General features: G+C 39.9%; 1 protein-coding gene across 4 annotated transcripts; it reads right to left on the reverse strand.

Moving 5' to 3' along the window:
* Positions 1-31: 31 nt before the first annotated feature.
* ssh2a (slingshot protein phosphatase 2a) lies at positions 32-23,255 on the reverse strand. Of its 4 annotated transcripts, none has more exons than XM_079354682.1 (15): positions 20,172-20,317; positions 19,633-19,761; positions 11,550-11,662; positions 11,206-11,270; positions 9,739-9,860; positions 9,303-9,368; positions 9,076-9,141; positions 8,452-8,646; positions 6,261-6,354; positions 5,307-5,435; positions 5,082-5,128; positions 4,533-4,679; positions 3,519-3,719; positions 2,509-3,430; positions 32-2,205 (listed from the first exon to the last, which is right to left on the reverse strand). In XM_079354682.1, the coding sequence occupies exons 2-15, from the start codon at positions 19,758-19,760 to the stop codon at positions 574-576; spliced, it is 3,927 nt and encodes a 1,308-aa protein (XP_079210808.1). In that variant the 5' UTR covers position 19,761; positions 20,172-20,317; the 3' UTR covers positions 32-573. The 4 variants fall into 4 exon arrangements, with proteins under 4 accessions (XP_079210808.1, XP_079210807.1, XP_079210810.1 ...); XM_079354681.1 differs by having other exon boundaries at positions 20,161-20,317; XM_079354684.1 differs by having other exon boundaries at positions 2,509-2,781; positions 3,109-3,430; positions 19,633-20,316.

The raw sequence follows: 23,255 nt of genomic DNA on the forward strand, positions 1-23,255 counted from the left end.
ACACCTGACAAAAAAAACATTGTCACTGCAGTTAAAACAAAATCACGTTTTTTAATGAACTGCCAAAACACAATAAAAAAAAAAAAAAGAAGATATCAACTTTGCTCTGCTTTGATTAAAAGTCTGAATAATAAAATGTCTGTCTTCTTTGGAAACGGGAACAAACAAGAGTAATGTGATCAGTGCAAATAAATAAATGGATAAGAAACAGATTTCACATAAAGAAGTTTACTGTATCAAACTCGTAAAGTGCATGTTTAGAGAAAAATTCCCTCGTCATTAAAAAAAGAGCTATATAACAAATCTTAAAAAACGTTGGCAGCCTTATCGGAGTATAGTATGCATTGGTTCAATCTTGGATTGAATATACATACAGTATCTCATATTGTACATACAAACCTTATCTGAAGTTGAAACAGGGATGTTAATGCAAACATTTGTTTATTCAACTAACACTAACTTTATGATGGATTTCACAAGGCTACAGCTTAATAGCTACACATTCATACGCATCATGCCACCTCTCACACATCCGCACATCCCTTCAGCTTGTCTGATCCGGCCACACTGAGGTTACATGGTGTTGTATAGCACAGTGACAGGTCGCTGCTTTCTTTCAACAGATGCTTTGCGAGAACGTCTCGATGAGTGTCCCCTCCCCTGCGTACACGTGGAAGTAACTGACACACTCGCACTACTGTCTTGCTCCTCCCGTCTACTAGTGTCATCTTTTGGATGACAATGGGTAGTGGAAGGTAAGCGGAAGGATGGTGAAGAGGATAGTTCATCCAGATCCCTGCCTATGTCGGACAACAGATTTTTTACAACAGAAGTGTTTTGAGCCAAAACTTTCTGTTTCTTCCACGTGTCGTCACGGTGAGATGTGGATAAGAGGAAAGAGTCTTTCGAGTGGGACGATGAGGTATTGATGTGTGACCTCAGGTCCAAGTCGCTGAGGTCATCAGTTGAAAGCTCCAGACAGTCTAGTTTAGCCAAGGAAGCTGACCTCTTCATTAAAGAAGGGGTTGTGAGGCCGGCATGACGGATACGAGCTTTGAGCTCCATAGCTCTGTACCACCCTGTCTGCTCCAACATACTCCTTCCCTCTTGACTCTCCAAATGACACAGCCTGACATGCAGGCCTTGAAGATTCTGCTCAGAACTTGTCCCTTTACAAAGTATAGGCTCAGTGTCTATTACATTTCTTAAACCCTGAGGTTGCCCCACTGTCTCTTCTTGACTGTTTGTTGTCTCCAAACTGACACCCTCATGGAGGAATGCCTGCAGCTCTCTTAGCATCTGCTGAATCAATTCAAACTCCTGACTGCCACAAGCCAGACTGTTGTAGCCTTTGTAACCAGGGCCAAATGCCCCTTTCCTTCTCTGGGAACTGGAGTCAAGCTTCTCAGCTGTATCTGACTGCTGCACCCTCATCACATCAAGAGTCACAAGGTATGAACAGGCCTGGGGCTTGGGCTCTCCTTGCTGGTTTTGGCTTTGGAGCCTTCTTTGGGACTGGGCTATGGTATTACTGGTTAATTCTTCTGGCTGGGGTAATGCACCAAACACTTTACTGATATCTGATATAGGGGGGCATGAAGGGTCTGGGAGGAAGTCTTTGATTGAGGAGTCAGGACTTTGAAGCTCTGTGGATATCTCTGTTTGCCTCTCTCCACTTTTGTATTCAACATATTTAGTGCTGTTCACTCCCTCAGATATAATTTTTTCAATTGAGTGCTGAGGAAAGCTGAAGGGAGGATTCTCAGAATTCTGCTGGCAACACAGGGACAGTCTGACAGGTGTGTGCTCAACGCTGGGAGAATGAAGCGGAGATCGCTGAGAATTAGTCATCTCTATTTCCTGCCTCAGCTTCTGTTCAAGCTGCTTGGTTGCTCGCCGCACAGAGCCTGCCGGCCAATCGCATGGCAGCATTAAGGGAGCTTGGGTATATGAGGGGAGAGTTAAAGAGTTGTTTGTGATTTCCGAAGTCTCTACTTCCATTTGAGTTCCTGGTCGTAGTGGAGGGCTCTGAGAGAATGAGGTCAGTGATGATGAAGAGGAGGGAGCAGGGAGATAACAGGCAGGGTGGCAAATGGCTTCAATCTCAGTGACAATATGGCGGACTGATACGCCGTTGTCATGGTGAGGCAGATGAGTTGGGTCAGGGATGGCTTTGCCTACGCTGTCTTCAGACTGTGAAGAGGCCTGGGGAAGAACAAAAGAGAGCAACATGCAGATAACGTTAGTCACTGTCAATAACTTACAACAGTAACATCAAAAGCAAAAAATCTTTATCTTATCAAGTTGATTATTCATTTTTCAAACATGTTTTATTTCCTTTTTTTATTTTGTACTTTCTGTGTGGATGCGTTTTTGTTTCCAAACAAAATTAGGCCCACAAGGATTAAGATAGAGTTAAAATAATGCTGAAGGTTTATCAATCAATCAATCAATCTTTATTTATATAGCGTCAATTCATAACAGGCGTTATCTCGAGACATTATGTACCTGACTCGTCCAGTTTCCCTGCTCCACCCCTTCCTCTGTCTCAGTTACTCCATTTTCCTTGAATGATGGAGGTGTTCTTTGTTGTGTCTGCTCAGAAAGTGTTGTGGATCTGACATCTTTTGCCAGGCACTGAAACTTTTCCCTGGCGCTGAAGAAGTTAATATTGTCCATATTGTGGTGGGAAATCCCATCTGCAGTGCCATGGCTGCATAACTCTTGTCCTGTCTGTAACTCACTTGGGTTGTTGTTGTCTCTAGGAAAAAAAGGAAGAAGCTGGGGAGGAGGAGAGATGCTTTCAGGGTTGATGGGGCTTTGTTTGTCACTTATTACATTTGATAATGATTGGTCTATAATGTCAGAGTCAGTGGATACCAGAGTGACACAAGAGATTTCATCTGAGCTGCTTTGCTCAGGCACTGTTTCGTGTTGGGGCAGAGTAAAAGACAGTTCTGTAGGTGAGAACAAGGGTGGTGAACAAAGGGGTTCAGGAGTTTTAGGTGAGGTGTGGAGTGATGGTGGAGGGTTAGGCAGAGCAACTAAAACAGATACAGCAACACATGCTGGATTGTCCAGGTTTTTCTCTGGGACTACAGTGGCTGCCTGTGGGTTGGGAAGAGGAAACAAAGGGGTTTCTTCACAATTGGATCCCATGTCATCCTGATGTGGTGAGTCAAACACGCAAGTTGAATCTGTTTGTGAGTCAGTGGTGGAGGTAGCATTTGATTTGGTAATGACTTCAGTTTCATCACCAAGCGCTTGCAACACGGCCACACCCAGGAAGTTGGGTAAGGAGGGTGAAGAAGAGTTGTTGTGAGAGTCAAGGTGACCCAGATAGCGAGAGGTGGGTTTACAACTCGACTCTGAGCTTTCCGAAAGATGACTATCAGAGTGTGAGCGCCAAAGCTTATTATGCCTTTGTTTGCTGCGGAAGGAAAAGAAAAACAAGTGTTTGTTAGCAACAAAATACTGCAAAATCATGTACGTATAGTTTCTTCCATATGAAAGCACACCTGGCTAGCAAAATTCCTTGGTACTCTTCCAGCTGTTTCATGAAGGCTGGGTTTGGCTTGGTGACTGCTCGTTTTTCTTTAACATACTCAAAAGCAGTGTCTAGGTTCCAGTCGTACTCTTTCATTGCATAGGCGATCACAGTGGAGGCAGAACGACTTATGCCCATCTTACAGTGAACCAGACACTTCACACCAGCTTTCCTGAGAGAGAGAGAGAGAGAGAGAGAGAGAGAGAGAGAGAGAGAGAGAGAGAGAGAGAGAGAGAGAGAGAGAGAGAGAGAGAGAGAGAGAGAGAGAGAGAGAGAGAGAGAGAGAGAGAGAGAGAGAGAGAGAGAGAGAGAGAGAGAGAGAGAGAGAGAGAGAGAGAGAGAGAGAAATTATAAGATGAAAAACTCCTTTAGTCTAAAAACAACAACTTAAGATGCTTGGGCTCATTTGGTAGAATTGGTCATCTCTTAACCTGGAGGTTGGGGGTTTAATCCCCAGATCACACAGCCACATACGCAATCCTTGGGCAAGCCGCTTACTAGCATAATAATGGCATAATGTGTAAAATGAGATTAGCTGCTACTTTTTTTTTTGACAGTGTAAACAAACAGAAACATTCAGTACAAATACACAAATAAGAAAAACAATAAAAACAGATTAGTTACTTCTGATGGTCACTTTACATATCAACATCAGCCATCAGTGTCAGTGAGGGAATGGGAAGGTGTGACCTGCGGTGTCCAAGGGTTTGAGTGGTCAGAAGATTAGAAGAGCACTTTACAAGCTCAAGACCACTGACTCCAGTAACTGAAGCCCTTTTAAACAACATGTCACATTCACATGACATGCACACACTAAAGGCAGAGATTATGTAAAGTGCCCATCAGTATGAGCTAATTCTGTTATCACACATTCACAGGCCCAAGAACCTTTACCATGTGGACTGCAAGAGCTGGAGATTGCACCACTAACCTTCTGATTCTACCACTGAGCCAAAGTCACCATTTATGTATTATTCGGGCCTACCTGGCTTTGGAAATGAACTTGAAGGTCTCGTTCCAGTATTCCAACAGATTGGTGGCCTCTTCATCATAAACTCTAATGTTGTGATACTCAAACATACCAGGGAAGAAATTGTCGATTTCCCTCGTCACGTTCAAGATGTAGCGTACTCTGTGAAGGCAGAAAGAAGAGGGTTCACTTATGTTCACCTCTAAAACTGTTAAAACTGTCATCATTTAATTTGAAATGCAATTCACTAAGTTGATGAATGACAACAAAACAGTTGAGCATCAACTTGTAAGAAAACTTACACCCTACAATGATGCTGTTGAACACTGTATAATTGAATGCTCTTAACCCATTATGTTAATCAATATTTAAGAGTAATTTTTGTCAAAATGTATTTTTACAATTTATGAACACAACCTTTACCTTACTGTAACCAAAACGGTTACATTAACTTGATGTAGAACACATATTTAAAACATGAACCTTAGTCATGTTTGTTATTCAGACTGTAATGAGCCTCGTTAGGTATGGTTTCCATGGCAAATCAAGTAAGTGTACTCTTACCCGCTGTTCTGAAGCTCCTCCAGGTTAGAGGCATTCCACTCAGAACCCTGGAGAGATAACACATCCAATCAATGACAAGTTGCATTACACAAGGAAAAAAAAGACAGTAAACAAGGTCTTAAAGAGAAATCATCAGAATTGGTAAAGATCTGTTTATGTTTGATTTTTTTTTACTTCAAGCTCAAACTTCATTTGACCATCAAAAACAAAACTGAATGTTCTTACCAGATAGACGTGTTCAAATATTTCGGTGGGGCCGTCCATTTGTCCCAGGATTACAATCATCTCATTATCTATAAACTCCTTAAATTCCCTCAGGTTACACACCATCTGCATCTCCAGCTCTGTTCGGATCTGGGAAACGTAAACAACAGTAAAAGGTCCCATATTACGCTTTTTCTGGTTTTATATGCTCTTTAGTGTGTTTTCCAGGTGTCTTGTTCATTATTAGGCACATATATGTTCACAAATTTAAAGTCTGCAGAAATGCGTCTTCTCCTACGTTCCCATTTTAGCTGTAGCAGTAGCTGCATGTAACACTCGGCCCCTAGCCCCTCAGAATGAAATCTGCCAATGTGACATCTTGCCAGGTGTGATATCACTGATCCAAACCCATTGGCTCGTTGTAGCAAGACCAAGCTTGTGCTGCATGCCCATGTGACATCTGTGCTAAGCGACTGACCAATTAGAACAGAACAGAACAGAACAGGCCAACCAATTAGATCAGACTAGGCCAATGCGTGGACCCTGATCGTGGGGGATTCAGAGCGTTGCAAACATAGGCAGATGAGAGACGCTACATGGAGCAGCAGTACATGAAAACAGACACTTCTTTTTGGATATTAGCGATTGTGAACGTAATTTAGTAGGCACATAAATGAGATGTATGAACACCAAAAAGGGCATAATATGGGAACTTTAAGGGGAAGCACCATTAGTGCTGATCATTCTTATTCCTGACTGCATACATGTCAAAAGAAAAACAACGTTTTTTCTTCTTCAGAAAAGTGATTATGCAACAGTGGCTGTGAATCCCAACTATCAATGAAACTCCAATCTTACATGGTAAATAAAGAAGACGTTTTTTTTGTTGCTATCTTAACAAGTGAAGTGGTAAAGCCTGAAGTCCAAAACTAAGATGAACTGAGTCGCAAACCTATTTGTGTAATTGCTTCTCACCTCCTTACAGGTTACATTCTCCAGGTCTTTTTGCATCATGATCTCTCTGAGGCGTTGCTTGATTAGCCTTTCTGTGCGTTCCCTCTCTGTGGGCCTGTACACAGGGACACACACACATTATGAAAAACTCAGTCTTCCAACCCTGATTGCAAAACAACAAAATCACATCTACCTGTTTCACACTACTTCCTATTTAAAGTCATTAAAAGGAGTCTTGATTTATTTTGGTTGAAAACATACACATGGCACAGCCACCACAGAACAACATTCGGCCAGACAATCGCTGCTACAAACATTACAAATTCCACCATAGATTATCTGATGGACGATCAGAGATATGTTATTTGTATTTAGAAGTCTATAGTACCTGTAGCCCTGCCAGTGAGTGCTCATATTTGTATTGTCCTCAGAGTAAAAGCCTGGCAGAGACAACAAAGAAGGGAGTACAGCTAACTCCCAAATCTTTCAGTAAAAAGTCATAGACATCACCAGGTTCACCACAGTCCAGTTCATATACCACCAAGTGCGCAAGGCATTCCAAGGATCCAACAGTGGATTGTGTTAAGTATTTCTACATCCAGACATTAATTACATTGGTTTCTTTATTTTCTCTCTCTCTCTTCTTGTTTGTTTCTTCCTTCCATGATGTGTATACTTCCCTATATTCCATAACCCTCCTCCTTACTCTCTGTGCCTTTCACCTGCATCTGCCCTGTCCTGTTAGTCTGTTTGTTTCTCTGAATGGATTACCGGTACTTTTTCCAAACGTAAATTAAGCCAGCTCAATCCTCAACTATTTTTGACACTTGAGGATGTCTCAAGTGTCTTCAGAGTGTAAAAAAAGAAAGAGAGAGAGAGCACTACAAATAGGTAGAGAGTCAGATTACTAAGTACACAAACTGGAATTTCCCTGGTATAAGTAATGACATGAACAGCAGCAGTCATTCACTGACTTTCTATGCTCCTTGGTGGATCTATTTATGGCTCAGTTTTCCAAAAGGTGTCATGTCAGGTTTTTCCTCAGCTCGTGTTTTTTTTTTTTTTTATTGTTGCTTCCTGCTTGCCTTAGAGGTTAGAGTCAGGGCTGGACTGTAGTTACCAAATCAGCTGACAGGATTGACAGCCTGCAATATTCAGTTGAAGAAAGGGAGCAATAAACTGGGCACGTGAGACCAGGTCAAAGAGTGCTGTTGTGAAGAGGCCACTGAGCATATCATATTTTGCGGTTCCCAGTATTACAGCTACTGTCAAAACACGTGTTTCACATAATTAAAGTATGGTGGGTGGGGTCAAGTCTTCAGACTTGTGAGTGCACGGTACAGAAGAAGTATGTATATTGTTCGCATGTGTGAGTGTAGAGTTTCCTTTTTCCACATGCGGTGTTTACTACACATAGACTTCAATGGTATCCACCATTGATTAATCTGTGTGAGAGGAATCTGCACAAAAGCTCTGGTAGGAAACACAGAGAGTGAGGGGAGACAGAAAGAGGCATTAATTTTGACATGCCATATTACTACCAGCTGTTTGTGTTAAATAATAAAATATGACCTTGATAGAAAGCATATGGATGTGTCATCATTGCTGTCATCTAAAACCAGATTACAAGACTCTCCATTTACCAAAGACACAGCTGAAGGACTTTTTTTTTTAAGTTTGAACTTGAGTCAGCACGGAACATTTGCCGTTAGCATGTGGTAAGTATATCCAACATTAGGCATGCATGGTCTAAAATTAACGCAAGTCACAAGAAAGGCAAAGGGTATGATAATGAACTTAGTGTCAACACATACTTCATGTTGATTCACCAACTAAACATGTTTTCTGGTCTGACAGTTGCAATTAAATTAACCGTTAAAAAAAAGAAGATCTTGGCAATCTTGTAATACATACATGCACATACAGGACCTATGGAAATGCATTAATGGAAAGATATCAGAATGAGCGAGGTGCACATGAAAGAGCATCTAAGCAAATTAGGGGTTTGGCACCTTGCTTAAGGACATGCTTTGTCCCACCCTGGGACATGACCTGGCAACCCTCCGATTCCCATCCAAAGTCCCTATAGACTGAGCTACAAGCACAGTTAAGGAAAATCTGGGAAATCAATATAATTGCTATCTGAAATGAACAAAAAGCCACAAAATATTCTGTGTATGCAAGGGGTCATCCCTTTTTTTCTTCTACTCACATGTCTGTGAAGAGAATGGGAGAATTGGCACGGTGTGACTCGACGTCCGGCATGGCACTCCACTCATTAATGCAGAATTGATTGGATGAGATCCTGCTCTGGTAGTAGCTGACCCAGGTCAGGAAAAGGCTACCAGAGTAGTAGTTATGGCAACGTGCAACATCACAGGCTTTGTGGAGAGACTGGAGGGCTGACCTGTGTCAGACAGGAGAAAGGAGACAGTATTTGAAAAGATGTCTCAGGGGCAAAAACAGAAAAATTACATTTGTAATGGACCAGACTGTTTGTTACATGACAAGCTCATAGTGAGACAATTTAACTCAGGAGAGACTTTCAGAATGGGCAAATGAATATAAAGTTACATTTTGTGAGATGGAAGAAAGGTTGACATGTATTAAAAGCAAACCATAATTAAATACCAATACGAAAAAAATGAGAGAGATTGGGTCAATAATCTTAGAGAGAAAATTAGGAAAGGTTGGAACGATTACACATATTTAACAGTAGACATAACAACGATAGCAAAATATATTTAAAGGGAGGGTGGTAAAACAGATCAAAAGTCACAACAGGATCAGAAAATAACGAAATGAAGACAAGTAAGAAATTAAAATAGTTGCTCACCACATGGCTTGGACAGACACTGGCTTAAAAACATGAACCCTGTTCACTGTTGACACACTAAATCCACTGCAGAGACAGAGAGAGAAATCAAAGGCACAGCAAGTAGTTTTGCTATCATTCAACATATAATAACGTTTCTCAAAATAAGTCAACAAGAGCAACAGAGCAGTAAGTTAGTTGTATCAGCAAGCAGTAAGAGGAAGTAGCAGTTAGGTGTGGTGTCTTACCCATCGCCATCCAAGTGGATCAGTGTGTCACTCCACAGAGGTAAAACCAGACCCACTGTACAGAAGCTGGCAACAAAGACCAACACGTTAAACAAGAGTACAACAAAACAAGACACACCAGTTATACACAAAATGTGGAGATTGGTAATTTAATTAAAGTTAATGAATACAACAACTACATCCTTTATTTACTTTGCTGGCCAAACAACTTCTTCATTTCCTTTCTTTTTGACCCATTATATTTTGTTCCACCAATGACTTTTTAGTAAGTAAGACAGAAAGCACAGCAATAGTGCCCATTATGCCCTTCATTACTCAAGTAACTACAATAATAAAATTGATAAAGGGAAAACTTGCAATCTCTTAGTTTGAAGAATCAAGTTCCTGTACATGTCATTCTTCTGGATGGAGCGCTGTACTGGGATGTGGCACTGACCTATCAGAGGAGATAAAGTCCATTCCAAGCACAATGCTTTCCTCCATGTCCTGTCTAGCATTGGTTGAGACAACCACCATATAGCGCGTTACCTCAAAGGAGGAACTCTCGAGACGCACAGCCTGCAAAAAGAGGCAGAAAGAAAATATGAAGGAAGGGGGACAAAAGCAAAGAGAAACAGTGGAATATGAGACAGTGGGACATCAAAACATTTTTTTTAATGTTAGCATTTCACACAAAAGGAAATATGTGTCTATGGATATTTTAAAGAATGTAAAACCCCATTTCTTTTTGGTTTCTTTGCCTTTTTGAGGAAAGTGAAAAGTGACAGTGAAACCATCAAGCTATCTTCAGGGTTAATTGTAAAGAAATCAACCTGTGTGAAACACCGCATACTGACCAATCATGTCTTTTGATCATGGAGGTCTGTGAGAGGGGAAGCAGGAGGGAGAACATGTTGTATTTCCCTTGTGATTCTTCATCATCATAAAAGAGATCATGAAAGCTTCACAGTAATCCTTCAACACTGCAGACCTTTACTATTTGAACATATTAGCAATCAAAGGAAGCCTTCTTGAGCTCCTGCTCACGTCTTATACCACTCTGTATGTCGAAGCCGCAGCTGAAATATGTTGTCTAAAACTGTCCGACATGACACATAAGAAAATAATGAATTAGAGGAAAGAAATGGGTGTTATTATATTCAGATCTAAATGTGCACTAATAATGGCGAAGTGATTACGGTATATAATCCTTAGTTAACACATTTACACAGTCAGTGAAATTTTTTCTCTGTTGTTCTTCCATAATTTGTTGCTGCAGCTGTGTTGATGTTAAAGGGATACTTCACCCATTTGCATGAAGCTATGTATCATTAGAAACATGGTAGTAGTGTTGAATGGTTGTGAGTCCAGCCCTCATTTTGCCCTGAGACGAGAAAAATTTGTTTTTCTTTGCTTGAAAGTTTTCTTCATGTGATGCAAAAAGCGTCATTTTGCATAATAAGTGTTAATAAGTGTTTAACTTCTTCAGAATTTTCTCATCTCACAGTTTTTAATTGTATAAAATAGGATGATCTGTGGGAGGTAAACCTGTCCATGATTGTGTTAGCCTGGATAGGTTCAATTCTGTAAAAGCCTCCTCTCCTAATATCAATGTATGTACAGTGGAGATAGCTGTACAGTGGGGCTTGCAGACACCTTACTTCATCACCCAGCCCCTCAAAAGGCTTTATTTGGATCTTTCTCTTTCTTCTGTCTCTGACACTTCCCTCTACTTTCGAAAAGTGACATACATGTTACAGGGACAGCACATAACTAGTTCATTTAGTTTTGCACGTTTGCTGACAAAAGGCTGTAAGCAGCCGCTCTGTTGCAAGTACAACTCTTCTTGCTCACGATGCTGACTTGCTCTTCACATTTGCTACTGTGTGCGTCAATCTGTTTTGTGTTTGTGTGAGCCACTGACCAGTTTGATGGTGTCCTCGGGCCGCAGCACAGTAAACATAGCCTGAAGATGTTTTTGAAGGTCACCTAAACAGAAAAGATTTCAACTTCCTGGTTTGTTTCAGTTTCTCATGTAAAAAAATTATGGTAAAATAAATGTTGTTTGCCAGATTTGGTGCAGATGATGACAGACAGACAGACAGACAGACAGACAGACAGACAGACAGACAGACAGACAGACAGACAGACAGACAGACAGACAGACAGACAGACAGACAGACAGACAGACAGACAGACAGACAGACAGACAGACAGACAGAGAAAAGTGGAAACTGAAGTTATCTTTTTTTGTGTCAAATCATTTACCTGTGTGCTTGTTCCTGTGCTGGCTGACACAAGGTGCAGAGTTAGGTGTTGGAGTATCTCCCCTGGGAAGGAACAAGGCCGCACCTTTAACAGAGAGGAAACTCTCGCTGATACTGAAAATCAAGAAACAGAAAAAAAAAAAAAATATGAACAGAAACCTAAATACAGACTAATCTTATCATAGCCTGTCTTCCTGGCTAATGATGTAACTATAAAAAGTGATTTACTTGTTATGACTGCAATGTTAATGTTGCTTTGACCTCCCACTAAAATGAAAAAAGGGGACAACAAGGCCTGCACCGACAATACCCAAGTGTTGTTGTGGGCTTATGTCATTGTTACAAAGCTCCATTCATCTGTCCTCTGGTATGCACGCTCCCCAAATCAGAACTAACAGACTGACTGAAGAAATCAAGATCCCAGCCCCACATTGAACTCAGAACACAATGTTCTCTGCTCCAGTTGGATTACACACACAAAGTCACAAAAGTTTGGAGGGTTGTGAGAATGGGAGGGAGACATGGGTTACGAGAGGGAAAGCAGAACAAGGCGTCTCCTCCAGAAGGCCAGAGGAGTGATAGCAGCTGGCCAGTATGTAGGACCCCACAACAAAGCAGGCTGCATCAACCAGGGTTATTTTCCTTTCTGGGACACTTAATCTTATTGAATGGGTCCGAGGTTGCTCCATTCCCAAAGGAAACATAACAAACTGAGGTCAACGTTTTCAACTTGAACAGCAAGCATTTAGTGTGTGAATATTCTAATACTATGTGTATGACCAGAGCCATTTTTTTTGACCAAAAGGTCTCCAGAACTAAAAGTTTCAGGGACTTCTCTTTAAGGAACTAAATTGTTCCTGCAGCCCATAGTTGCTAGCATTTTCTTCTCATGAAACTCAGACTATATTGCACCGTAAATGGATTCATTGATTTACAATGGAAAGGAGAAAAGTGCTGCATTTAGTGTGTCATTAAAAAGGATAGAGTGCTCTAATGAAAATGGGAGAAGAATTAGAACTGTTATTCAAGTAATGCTTAGACTGAAATAGTATGTTTTGTACCTTTTCATAAGTTTAACAGCCAGATTTTTTATTTTAAATATAGGTGTGTAATGGGCTTGCAGCTAGTATTTTAAAAACATCAGGGGATCTAAAACCCTGCTGTTCCGGACAAAATCAGTGACATTCAGCATTGCTGGGGCTGCATGCCCTGGCCTCCAAAGCAGCTGGACCAGCACCTGTGCTGGCTGACACAAGGGATTAAAGGGTGAAAAAAAAATCCTGAGCCTAAAAATGTTTGCTTCAAAAGGCAATTGCCAAAAACAGGTGTGAAAATCTGTTTGGGGGATTTCTCAATATCCTAGTACAAATCAAAGGATAATTCTTCCATTTCCATCTTAAATGGGTGCAAAAGAACCTTGGCAGCTTATGACACCATGTGGACAGTATCTTCTGAGATGTGGAGTAGGTCAGGGTTCCCTTTCCTTGCTTGTGTCTTGTCTTCTTGCCCCTCATCACAGCACAGTTATCCATTAAAATGCTGACTACCTGATGCCACTCAAGCCCATAGGATAGCAGGACATCTTTCATTTCTTAAATGGGTACTGCAGCATTGGTAGTATTTATAGATAGAATAACGGGTTCTTTTCTATTTATTGGGTTAATTATTGAATTATTTCGTGCCACATGCCGCACGTCTGAGTTCAGACGCAGCGTCTGAATGTAAGCCCTGGAAAGTACTGCAAATGTTGGTTTTCACAGAATAATGCTGTTACGCTTAGCAGGGCATTGAGCACAAGTAATATCAGATGGGGTAGATTTTCACTAGGTCTCTGCAAAATTTGCACAATTTGAGGAAATGCTGTCCATCTCATGACATGAAACATTTCACATTTTTACTGTTCCTTTGAGCCCAAAAACTTCAAATGAAACAAAAGCAAAAGTTGCTAAATTTGAAAACACCTAAGACAGATTTTCTAACATTGTATTTAAATGAATCTAAGTCCTACAGTATTACTTTGTGACACCACTTTAATATAGGTATTTACTTTAATATAGGTATCATTGAAGCTCACTTCATATGTCCTGTCTATTCATCACTATGGTCAATAGTTTCTGCTGCCAACTGTCTGTCTTCAGTATTGCACTTTATAACATTATATGTACCACTTACTTTTGCTCTTACATCAATACTGCTCACAACTGTCATCACCGTTTTGTTTTTTTTCATCACGTTGATTAACTTCTGCTAAGTATGTTTCACATTCAACATGACTTACAAATGTCGTCGGTAATTTCTCACTTTTTTTCAACTTGTTGGAATGTTTAAGTTAAATCCTGGTGTATCTAGTATTCTTATTCTTGCTCTTGTATTGTGTACATTTTCAGTGTTCTTCTACTTTGTATTCCATGCTATATTGTCTTGTTACTAACATTGTGTGTGTGTTTGATGTCCTGCTGCTGTAACACCACAATTTCTTAGCTTGGGATCAATAAAGTACACCTACCTACCTACCTATCTACCTATCTACCTATCTATCTATCTATCTATCTATCTATCTATCTATCTATCTATCTATCTATCTATCTATCGATCAGCAGGCTGTACATCTACAGTTCACATTGTTCTATGTTTCTTCTGTTTAACACTCAAAATTTCCAATGCCATCTGCAAATTAGCCTTCCTGCCTTTCCCCTGTTCGCTGTAACTTTATCCTTCAATCTTGCCAGCTATCTAACTGACCTTCCTGAGTTTAGCTTAGACCATGGATGTTAAAGATAAAAAAGTAACAGCCTAGGTTGAGCTTATATTCCACAACCCACCACACTTTGACCCTGTGGTTTCCTTTCTCTCTGCCGTCTGTCACAACGTCTTTTCTGCTATCCTTACAATGTTGTCCTACTTGTAGTTCTCTGTCACTCTCCTTAATTCTTGCTGTATCATGTCCTGCTGCTTGTAGACACAGAATCAGAGACTGTACTTGACAGTGGCCATGTATAGCAGTGCTACTGTACTATGTCAGCTGTTATATACTATCCGTTCTCTCCCTGAGAATCACGTGTGGAAGGGGATAAATGTGCATGCATGTAAACCTGCACTTCTACTCCTGCTCAGAGACACATTGACAACGTGGAATCTTAGCCTGGTGGTTAAAGAGAAGGGGGCTGTAAACCACACTTAACATTAGTTACTAAAAATACAGGAGTCCTTTAAAAGTCACAGCTACGAAAAGGCTGCATTGAGAAGAGCTTCACTAGTACAAGGATGCCTTTCTTTGGCAACATAACAAAGCCCTCTTACAGATGTCCAACAATGACTTCTGCATAAGGAATTGATGTAGGCTACGTATACGGACATACAAAAAGGTCTTGATAAGTAGTGAGAAACCCTACCCTGACATAAACAAACAACCACTGCTTCAGCTTTCAAGCTGCAATGGTAAGATGAGCTCCATCCATGGTTATTGTTCTGATAATCAACTGTTAAAACCCCTACAATGACATGATGTAAGCAACGTCTATTCGTGCAAGTGAAGTGACACATTTGTCATGGTACTGGCTTGAATCAACCTACAGCCAGTTCAAAAACACCTCCCACCAACAGCTGTTAATTTAAATCACCAGTCCAGTCCACTTGCACTTTTAAGACAACTCTCACACTTTTAACGTATGCATTATTGTACAGAGTACTACATGAGTAACAGCCTGTTAGGCTGTATACTTTCTAAACTACGTCTAAATATAACCCTTCATTTGTCTCCTCCCCCACCAGAACAAAAAAAACAAATTAACTAAAACTGTACAAACAAGATTATACTAATGTAAGCTATGCATTACAATAACGAGAATACTGGTGGGAAACACATTTCAGAACACTTGAACACAAAACTACCTTGGATAATTGTGCTTCTTCCCTGTTAAATATGAGACCCAATGAGGCTGGTAAAGAAGTTCAGTGTAGCACTGAAAGGGAACACTAACTGTATCATCATTTTGAGCAGCCAGCTGACAATTATGCCCATGAACAATTCTCCTTTGCAATCCTTTGCTACATTATATATTTGATATAATTAGTCCTTTAAGTTTGAATTGGTTAAGCACAGCAAACAAGTTTCAACCAATAGTGTGCCAGTAGTAAAGCTTCTTCATCAGAAAATTCAAATATGAGTGGAACCCAGAATGTGTGCTCCACATGTGTTACAAAGGTTGAGTCAGCTCAGCCTTTGTAACTTTACTAAAAGACCAGAGTTACTTAAGGCAACAACAGTCAGGCATATCATATGTCTGTTTTGGGCTCATACTTCTGCCAATATGCAAATGTTCTCTTTTAGTGTCTGAGAAAAAGACGGACAAACCAGTCAGTGTGTGGCAGAGAGCAGCAAGGTTCCTCTTTTGGTATTCAGTCATTTCAGGCTTTAAGCAGAGGAGAAGTGTTAGCTACTTGTTAGGGCAACAGCCACAGACACAATCACTATGTAAGGACCCCTCCACATAGTGGGCAGATAACTCAGTGAACCCCCACGCCTATCTATGACCATATTAGTCACTCTCAGGATAGAAAGATAAATATAGGGCCCTGATCTATGCAGGTCCGGCCCCACGTAGGCCTTACTAGTTCACGCCCAAGGCAAATACAGGCCGGGGGGGGGGGGGGGGGGCTGCTTTGATGTCAGTAGGTCCAACCTGGTCCTTTTTGGGCTATGGGGGGGTCAATAGATAACATGTAACAAGCAAGGAAGCTGGACAACCAGAAAATATTGCTGCCAGGCTGGATTAATAGTAAAAAAAAGGATAAGCATCACCTCATAACGTTAAAATGTAATCATTTTATTAAAGTGATAACTTATATTTTTTTCATGTTATACTATTATTACTATACTGTACTTACTTTCACGTCATACTATATCCTAACTTTAACCATGAGGTTTTTTGATCCAAAGTCTTCCTGAGGATCGAACGTCACTTTATTCTAAACATTCAATTACAGGCACATCTCAAATTGGTTTGGTTCTCATTCAATAGCACATCCATCCATGATAAAACTGAGAAATAGAGAGGAATATTTGAATATCTAAACATAGACTTTCATCTACATACCACCCTGAGTCAGAGAAGGGAAAAAGGGTGGAGAAAAAGATGAGTGGTCTGATTCTGGATTCATGACTTTTTGAATGACTACATACTTAAGGATCTACTTCAGTCATCTGTACGGCTGAATTAAGTTTTGAATCTATTTAAAATCTCAGAAGATAAGAATGTACATTTTTACATGATTTGCTATAGTTGTCTTGCAATCCGTTCATAAGCAACAGCCAACCTGGTGTCCTAAACATACCAAGCCAAGGAATGCAGTTCTATTTTGATGATTCAGATGTTATTTTCAACTTACAGTTCAGACAAAAAGGTAGCTTTACAGATGTTCTGATCACATTACGAGTACTGAAGCTAATTATGCAAACAAAGATGTAGCTTACTTGACTTTAGATATATCACACAAAACAAAAGGAGTGACCTCAATCCAGCAGCACTCCTGTTTTCCTGTCAGATCAGATTTTTTTCTAAAACGCTGATAGTCAATGTGTTGCCCTGTACAATCACTGTGCCCCTTCAGGTATTTGATATCATGAGCACTGAATGTTTTTAAGACACACCTGTGTCTGAGGCTATTCCAACAAAGTTAAAGCAACGGTATATCTTTAGGTAATGGGGCTTCACTCACCCATAAGATATCACATGAGGCTTGTTTTCAATTTAATAAGTCAACCAAGAGCATCCATGAGCAAGTTGAAAGAGAAGAGGCGGAGTTAGCGACATATAACCAAATACACAAACAAGTCTGCACTCAGCGGAGCATTCTATTTCAGCAAACGATGCCATTAGAAAACTATGAAGCAGAAGAATAAGAGTTGATTATTCCAATAAATGTGTATATTCCTCATAAATGGTGTGAGGGTTTTAGACTCATATCAGTTTCAGCCTGCCTGTCTCAAACAGCATTACTGAGACAATCAAAATGGATTAAAAACATCATCAAAGCTAAGCTAATGTTTATATTTATGAATTACAGTAAGCACAACGCTTCAGTGTTTATATAAGTGTCAATTTAGCATGAAAACATTTAGATTTAGATGGGCAAGTCATGTCACAGACCTAAGTCATTATCTGTTTGGTCAGTAGGCAGTGTTTTTAAGACAATGATCTCCATCCTGAACAGTTGTGATGTCACCATGGCGATTTACACAATTCAAAGTGAACCACCTGTGTGGTACTGAAAACCAAGAGTTAACCCTGAAGTTACTTAGTTAACCACAAATGCTTTTTTAAACAAGTCTTGAAAAGGCAAAGAGGTGTTGGGTTGTTTTTAACTAAAGCCAATAACAAATATTACGGTATTGGCAAATTATTATTCTGCTTTGATGCTCACAAATTCAGAAACCATAAGAAAAACCATTCAAAATGTAGAAGTCTCTAAACTAGTTGAGACAACTGTATGCTTGAGGTCACTGACAATTTAATTCATCATGCTAGTCTAGCCTTTGTGCTAGACAACTGCTGCTAGCTAGCCCTAATTGATATTTTATTCCATTGAAATAAATGTACCAAATCATCTTCTTTCCGGTCGATCCAAACTACTCTGAATCTTTATTGATGTTAGAATATGTCCATGTTGCTCGTTTTCTACTTATGCTTATCAACTACATATTTCAAAGTCTTAATTTAACAGGTCTAGTTTCCTGTGAACAATATATATTATCTCACAACTATGGAGCTAAAATCAGTTTATATGCCCGAAAATAATACTTGCAAGAATGTGATCAACATCATGAAAGTCCAACAAGTCAAATAATTTGTTTAAACTATCTACTATTTTAACCAGGAGTATGGGGAAATAATTAACTCCACTGACAGCTTCAAGACTAGTTACTACCTTAAACTCCAGTTGAATAAGAAAGGCATTATGGCAGGCATACAAAATTAAACATATCAATTCAAATTCAAGGTATTATACTTCAGTGGATGGTAAACTCTCCCTACTTGTGTTGACGGTCAAAGATCTTCACAACATGGCCAACGACAGTATAACAGCAAGTTTACAGATTTCTGCATCTGCTTACTGGACACATTTGACAAGCACACACTGTGTGTGTGTGTGTGTGTGTGTGTGTGTGTGTGTGTGTGTGTGTGTGTGTGTGTGTGTGTGTGTGTGTGAGAGAGAGAGAGAGTGAGTTTCTTAAACAACTTAAACTCTCAGTCATTCACTTTTTTTTCCACAATTCATGTGGAAGACAAAACCAACCACTGATTTGTTTTAGGTGCGAGAATGAGCTTTCTGGTAAAGCCATTCACTGTATTACACAGATATATTTACCTTTAGATCAGTATGGGAACATTAACTTGTGAAGAAACCTTGGAAAGTGCTGCCGGTCTAGAACAAACCCACAGACAATATTCAAACTTTAATGGAAATAAATATTTAATGCATCCCAATATCCTTATTACATCAAACACTCAAATGTTCAAAAAACTATATCCAATCATTGGAAACGCACAAAGCGGGGACAAAACGCCTTATAAAAATATAAAAATAGTTGACAAAGTGATCAGGTAATGTGTGTTTGTCTTAATAAATCAACTACATGAAGGTGGATTCCCTCTATCAGCCTACATGTGTCTGGACCAGTGAAACAGGTTGGATGGTGATATGGATTATCGAGGTCAAATAAAGAGAGCAAGAAGAAGAGGATCCTGCTACAGCAGCAGGAAACATATGCACTGAGATTGCCACAATGTTTGCAAATATCTATAACATAGCCGATATAAATTAACATGAAAGTAACCACATTTAATTACTTTAAAAAGGCAAGGCAGAAAAAAGAAAAAACCCAATTCATTCTTCCTTAGAAGTAAAGTTGAGCTACTGTTTGATCAGGTGCAGCTGCACATGTCGTGTTTCTTATTTTAATAACCCACTTACTGTATGGCATATTTAGGCTATGCTACTTGTGTTAATTGGTTTCAAGGTGTAAACATGTTCAAACTAGCAGAGTAGGCTTCATCGAACTGCTTCCAATTTTTTAAACTTACAGCTGGTTGATCTGATTTTTTGACAGCACCGCATCGTCGCAGAAGTATGGCACCATCTTAGCCCCGCAGCAGGAGCAGACGCCGACCGCCGCCGAGCTGTCGGATCCGGACAGTGCTCCGAGGGTCATGCTGGAGTAGAATGGACGGAGGAGAAGAGTGCCTGATGCTTTTTGTCCAGTGAAATATTTCACTTCTTGCCAACAGTCATCCTGGGCTCTGTTATGTCTAGCTACTGTCTAGAAGGCAAACCACTGTCTTCTTGTGAAAACTTGTACTTCTCGAAAGTAGGCTACAGCGTTCCAATTGACGAAAGATCCCGCGAAATAGACGCCACTAAAATAAGATGTTTCCAAAGTTATTTAAGTGCTGTAGGCTAGTTAAGCAAAAACGGGAATTGCCTGGCTCAGCTACATGCCCCAACAAAACAATAGCAAGAACTACTTTCAACATGTTTCCGTACCATTCACTAAATACAATCTCCTCTACACACAGAAGGATATCCTAAAGAATACAGTACTAAGATATTACTTAATTCTCACTCGACGGGAGGGTGGAGTTGTGCGACATGTGGTTTTGGGGAAAGCGTGTCAGGGAAGTACGACTCCCCTCGCTCCCACCCCTTCTGCTCTGCCTTCACATAACCAGGGCCTGCCCACTTCACGCAGTTCACAAACTGAAATCTGTCAGAGGTGAATGAAGCACCCCTCATAAACCTACCGTATTTCTTACGAGGAAATCATTCGATATCATGAGAAAACTTTGACAATAGGCCACTTACTTCAATAAGAAATGCATTTTAGCCTATAATCTCATTTTTTCAAGTCAATTTCAAACATTTCACATAAATAAACACGTGTGTAGGCTACCACTTCAAGAATAGTGAAGACTAACAAGAACAACAGGCAACTATTTATTTTTTTACCTTTTATAATTCAGTTTCAATTTGTGTTATGACATGAAACGCTGATGTACAGAGTGTCTACCGTGATGAATAAACTGATCTGTTAAGTAAATCAGCATAAATCAGCAGTAAATCAGCAGGTTAGGACCGTATATTAATATGAGTTGCGCAACAGTCTCCTGGGAATAAAGCCAAAACTTTAGAGCTCCCCCAAGCTGCTTGGCTGCAGTATAAGTCATAAACTCTGCCTCCTCTTTGTTCACAGATACTGAAGGACACAAATGGAACTGCACATCAGAAGTTTTTGATAGTGTAATGGTATTCTATGTTCAAGATACATATATAATACTATGGTTGATAGTGTTATTGGCAAGCACTGACACCAGATTAGAATACAGCAAAAACGGCAAGTGAGAAGATAATCAACTTCAACAAAAATCTTTTTTTGCTGTACCCACCTGAGGGTGCGTTGCTGTATTATTGGTTTGCAAATGCATGTTTTCATAAGCAGAAGCGATGCCAATTCCATGGCCCTTTTCCATTTAGGGCACATGTTCAACTTAATGAAATTGAGTCTATCACATCAACACAGGTTTTTTTGCTTTGGCAGGTTGCTCAATGAGGAGACTTTCTCAAGGTCTCTTTCTCGTGATCAAGTTACATAAGAGGCCAGACAAATTAGAAACATGCTGAGGTTATTCTGACTCAGTGCCTGTCATAGGCCTAAGACTTGGCAAGACAGGCTCCATATTTTACCATCTATTCTGGAAGGGTAAAAAATGTCTTGCCAAGTTTTAGATGTATAGGGACCCTTCACATGAGGGTAACAGAATACGAAGAAAATTGACAAAATGTGTTTTATCATTCTAAATACCATTCTTTATTCTACTGATGTGTCAGGATATGACATCTAGTTTTAGTTCATTTGTATTCAAAGGTTAGTTTTGAAAACCAATTTCAAATATCTGACACAATAACTTATAAGATATCTCACTAATAAAAACAGCTTTACATTCCCATGAGGCTTAACCTATTAAGACAGAAACATTAAGTCAAATGGCAGGTGACTGTGAACACTACACTCTGTGTTCTGCCTCGAGCTGAACTGATTACATCACATATATCCCATAATGGACACATCACACATGAAAACAAAACACAAACACATGCTACTAACATTACTCATCTTTCTTTGGACAACTTTTACATCACAAGTAAGGCTGTCCTATGAGCCCTGCAAGCAACAAAGCCTCTCTTGCGTTTGTCATGTGGTTCCATTTAGTGAAGTCAAATTTACCAGCACTCAGAGAGAATTCATTTGTCTGGGGGTTGGTTCATGAGTCTGTTTGTGACAGTGTTTGAATAGAATAGCACAATCTTCTTGTAGTATATCTTACAGTACTTGATGTGAAAGAAAGAAACATGCAGGTCAGACACTGTTGTCCCCCCCTTTATATTAAAAAACAGATTATGATTTTGAAAATACAGACTCCCCATTTAATTAATAATAACTAAGCTAAAAACATACAGAAGGCAAAATGCAAAATGTTTAAACTGAGAAATCATCTTTAATGGACACTGTTAGCATTCAGAAACTAAGCAGAACCATTTCAGCAATTCTTAAAGTGGAATGTTTGACCTTTTTTGATTCATGTAGGATTTTAGCTGTTCAAATAATCCATGGTAGTGCACGTTATATTATTTCACACATACTGTATCTAATCAAACATTATAAGTTCTTGTGTACATAATAACTAACCAAGAGGCTGTTCAGGTAATTGCAAGTAATAAACAACACAAGGGGAGAGGTCAAAGAACAGCACAGGATAAACTTCCATGATACACAGGGAACAAACGCTTTAGTGCAATAGTTCTGTTCTTTGACTTGAAATCTGCTCGAAACATTCGTTGAGGGAAACCTGGCCCATTCAGGATTAGTCATCACGTCCACATTAATTGACATACTCTAAACCTGCGTTTGATTGTAATCAAAGAAACAGAATGTTGGAATTTGGTTTGTTGCACTTTAGTGGCTGCCAAAGGTATCTAAGTGCAGTGCAGTTGCACTTTTAGACCACGTGCATTTGTTTGCTTACGGATGATGCGAGCTGGCAAAGATGTGAGAAGCTAATCAACCATGTTGACTGTACAGTAATATTACCGGATTCAGTCTGAAACTGTTTGCTAAAGTTACAATACCTACTGCAGGCATTCAGGCCTTGAAATGGGCATGGGAGAGATACCAGTTGAAAGTTATTGTGCTATAAATGAACTTTGAAACTACTATGTAAAAGGTGAAAATGTATACAGCCCAGCAGGCAGGTTGGCCAGCCTGTTTTAGGACCGTCAAGGCAACTGCAGCTCAGTTCTCAGATTGCTCTTGATCAAAATTGCCATGAAGAAATTAATCCAGAGTATTGATAGAAGCAGCATATCCACATTTTCAGAATTTCATTCAACAGGTGCAGGCCCCTCCTTTGAACAAAGGCTCTCAATGGCTGTTATGAAGCGCTCCACCGCTGTTATTTACAGCAGCCAAAAACGGATTACATTAAAACACAAATGTTTTGTTGCTAGCTCACACAGTTTAATATCTACTTTTTACCGCACTGGTGAGACGGAACGATCTGGTGCCGAGGCAGAGGAAATCCGGAGCCAGGGTTGATGAGATGACATACGTCCGGTGCAACCTGCACACAGGTAGCCACGCCCACTTCCACAT

Source organism: Symphodus melops (assembly GCF_947650265.1).
Source record: "Symphodus melops genome assembly, chromosome: 10".
In the NCBI taxonomy this organism is placed as follows: Eukaryota; Metazoa; Chordata; class Actinopteri; order Labriformes; family Labridae; genus Symphodus; species Symphodus melops.

What these genes read in the sequence shown, in the direction of transcription:
- ssh2a (XM_079354682.1), bottom strand. Translation starts at nt 19,760, where the DNA reads ATGACCCTCGGAGCACTGTCCGGATCCGACAGCTCGGCGGCGGTCGGC. An exon ending in CCGAGGACACCATCAAACTG is followed by an intron (nt 9,861 to 11,205) that starts GTCAGTGGCTCA and finishes CTCTTTTTGCAG; the next exon opens with GCTGTGCGTCTCGAGAGTTC. An exon ending in CAAGGAATTTTGCTAGCCAG is followed by an intron (nt 3,431 to 3,518) that starts GTGTGCTTTCAT and finishes TTCCTTCCGCAG; the next exon opens with CAAACAAAGGCATAATAAGC.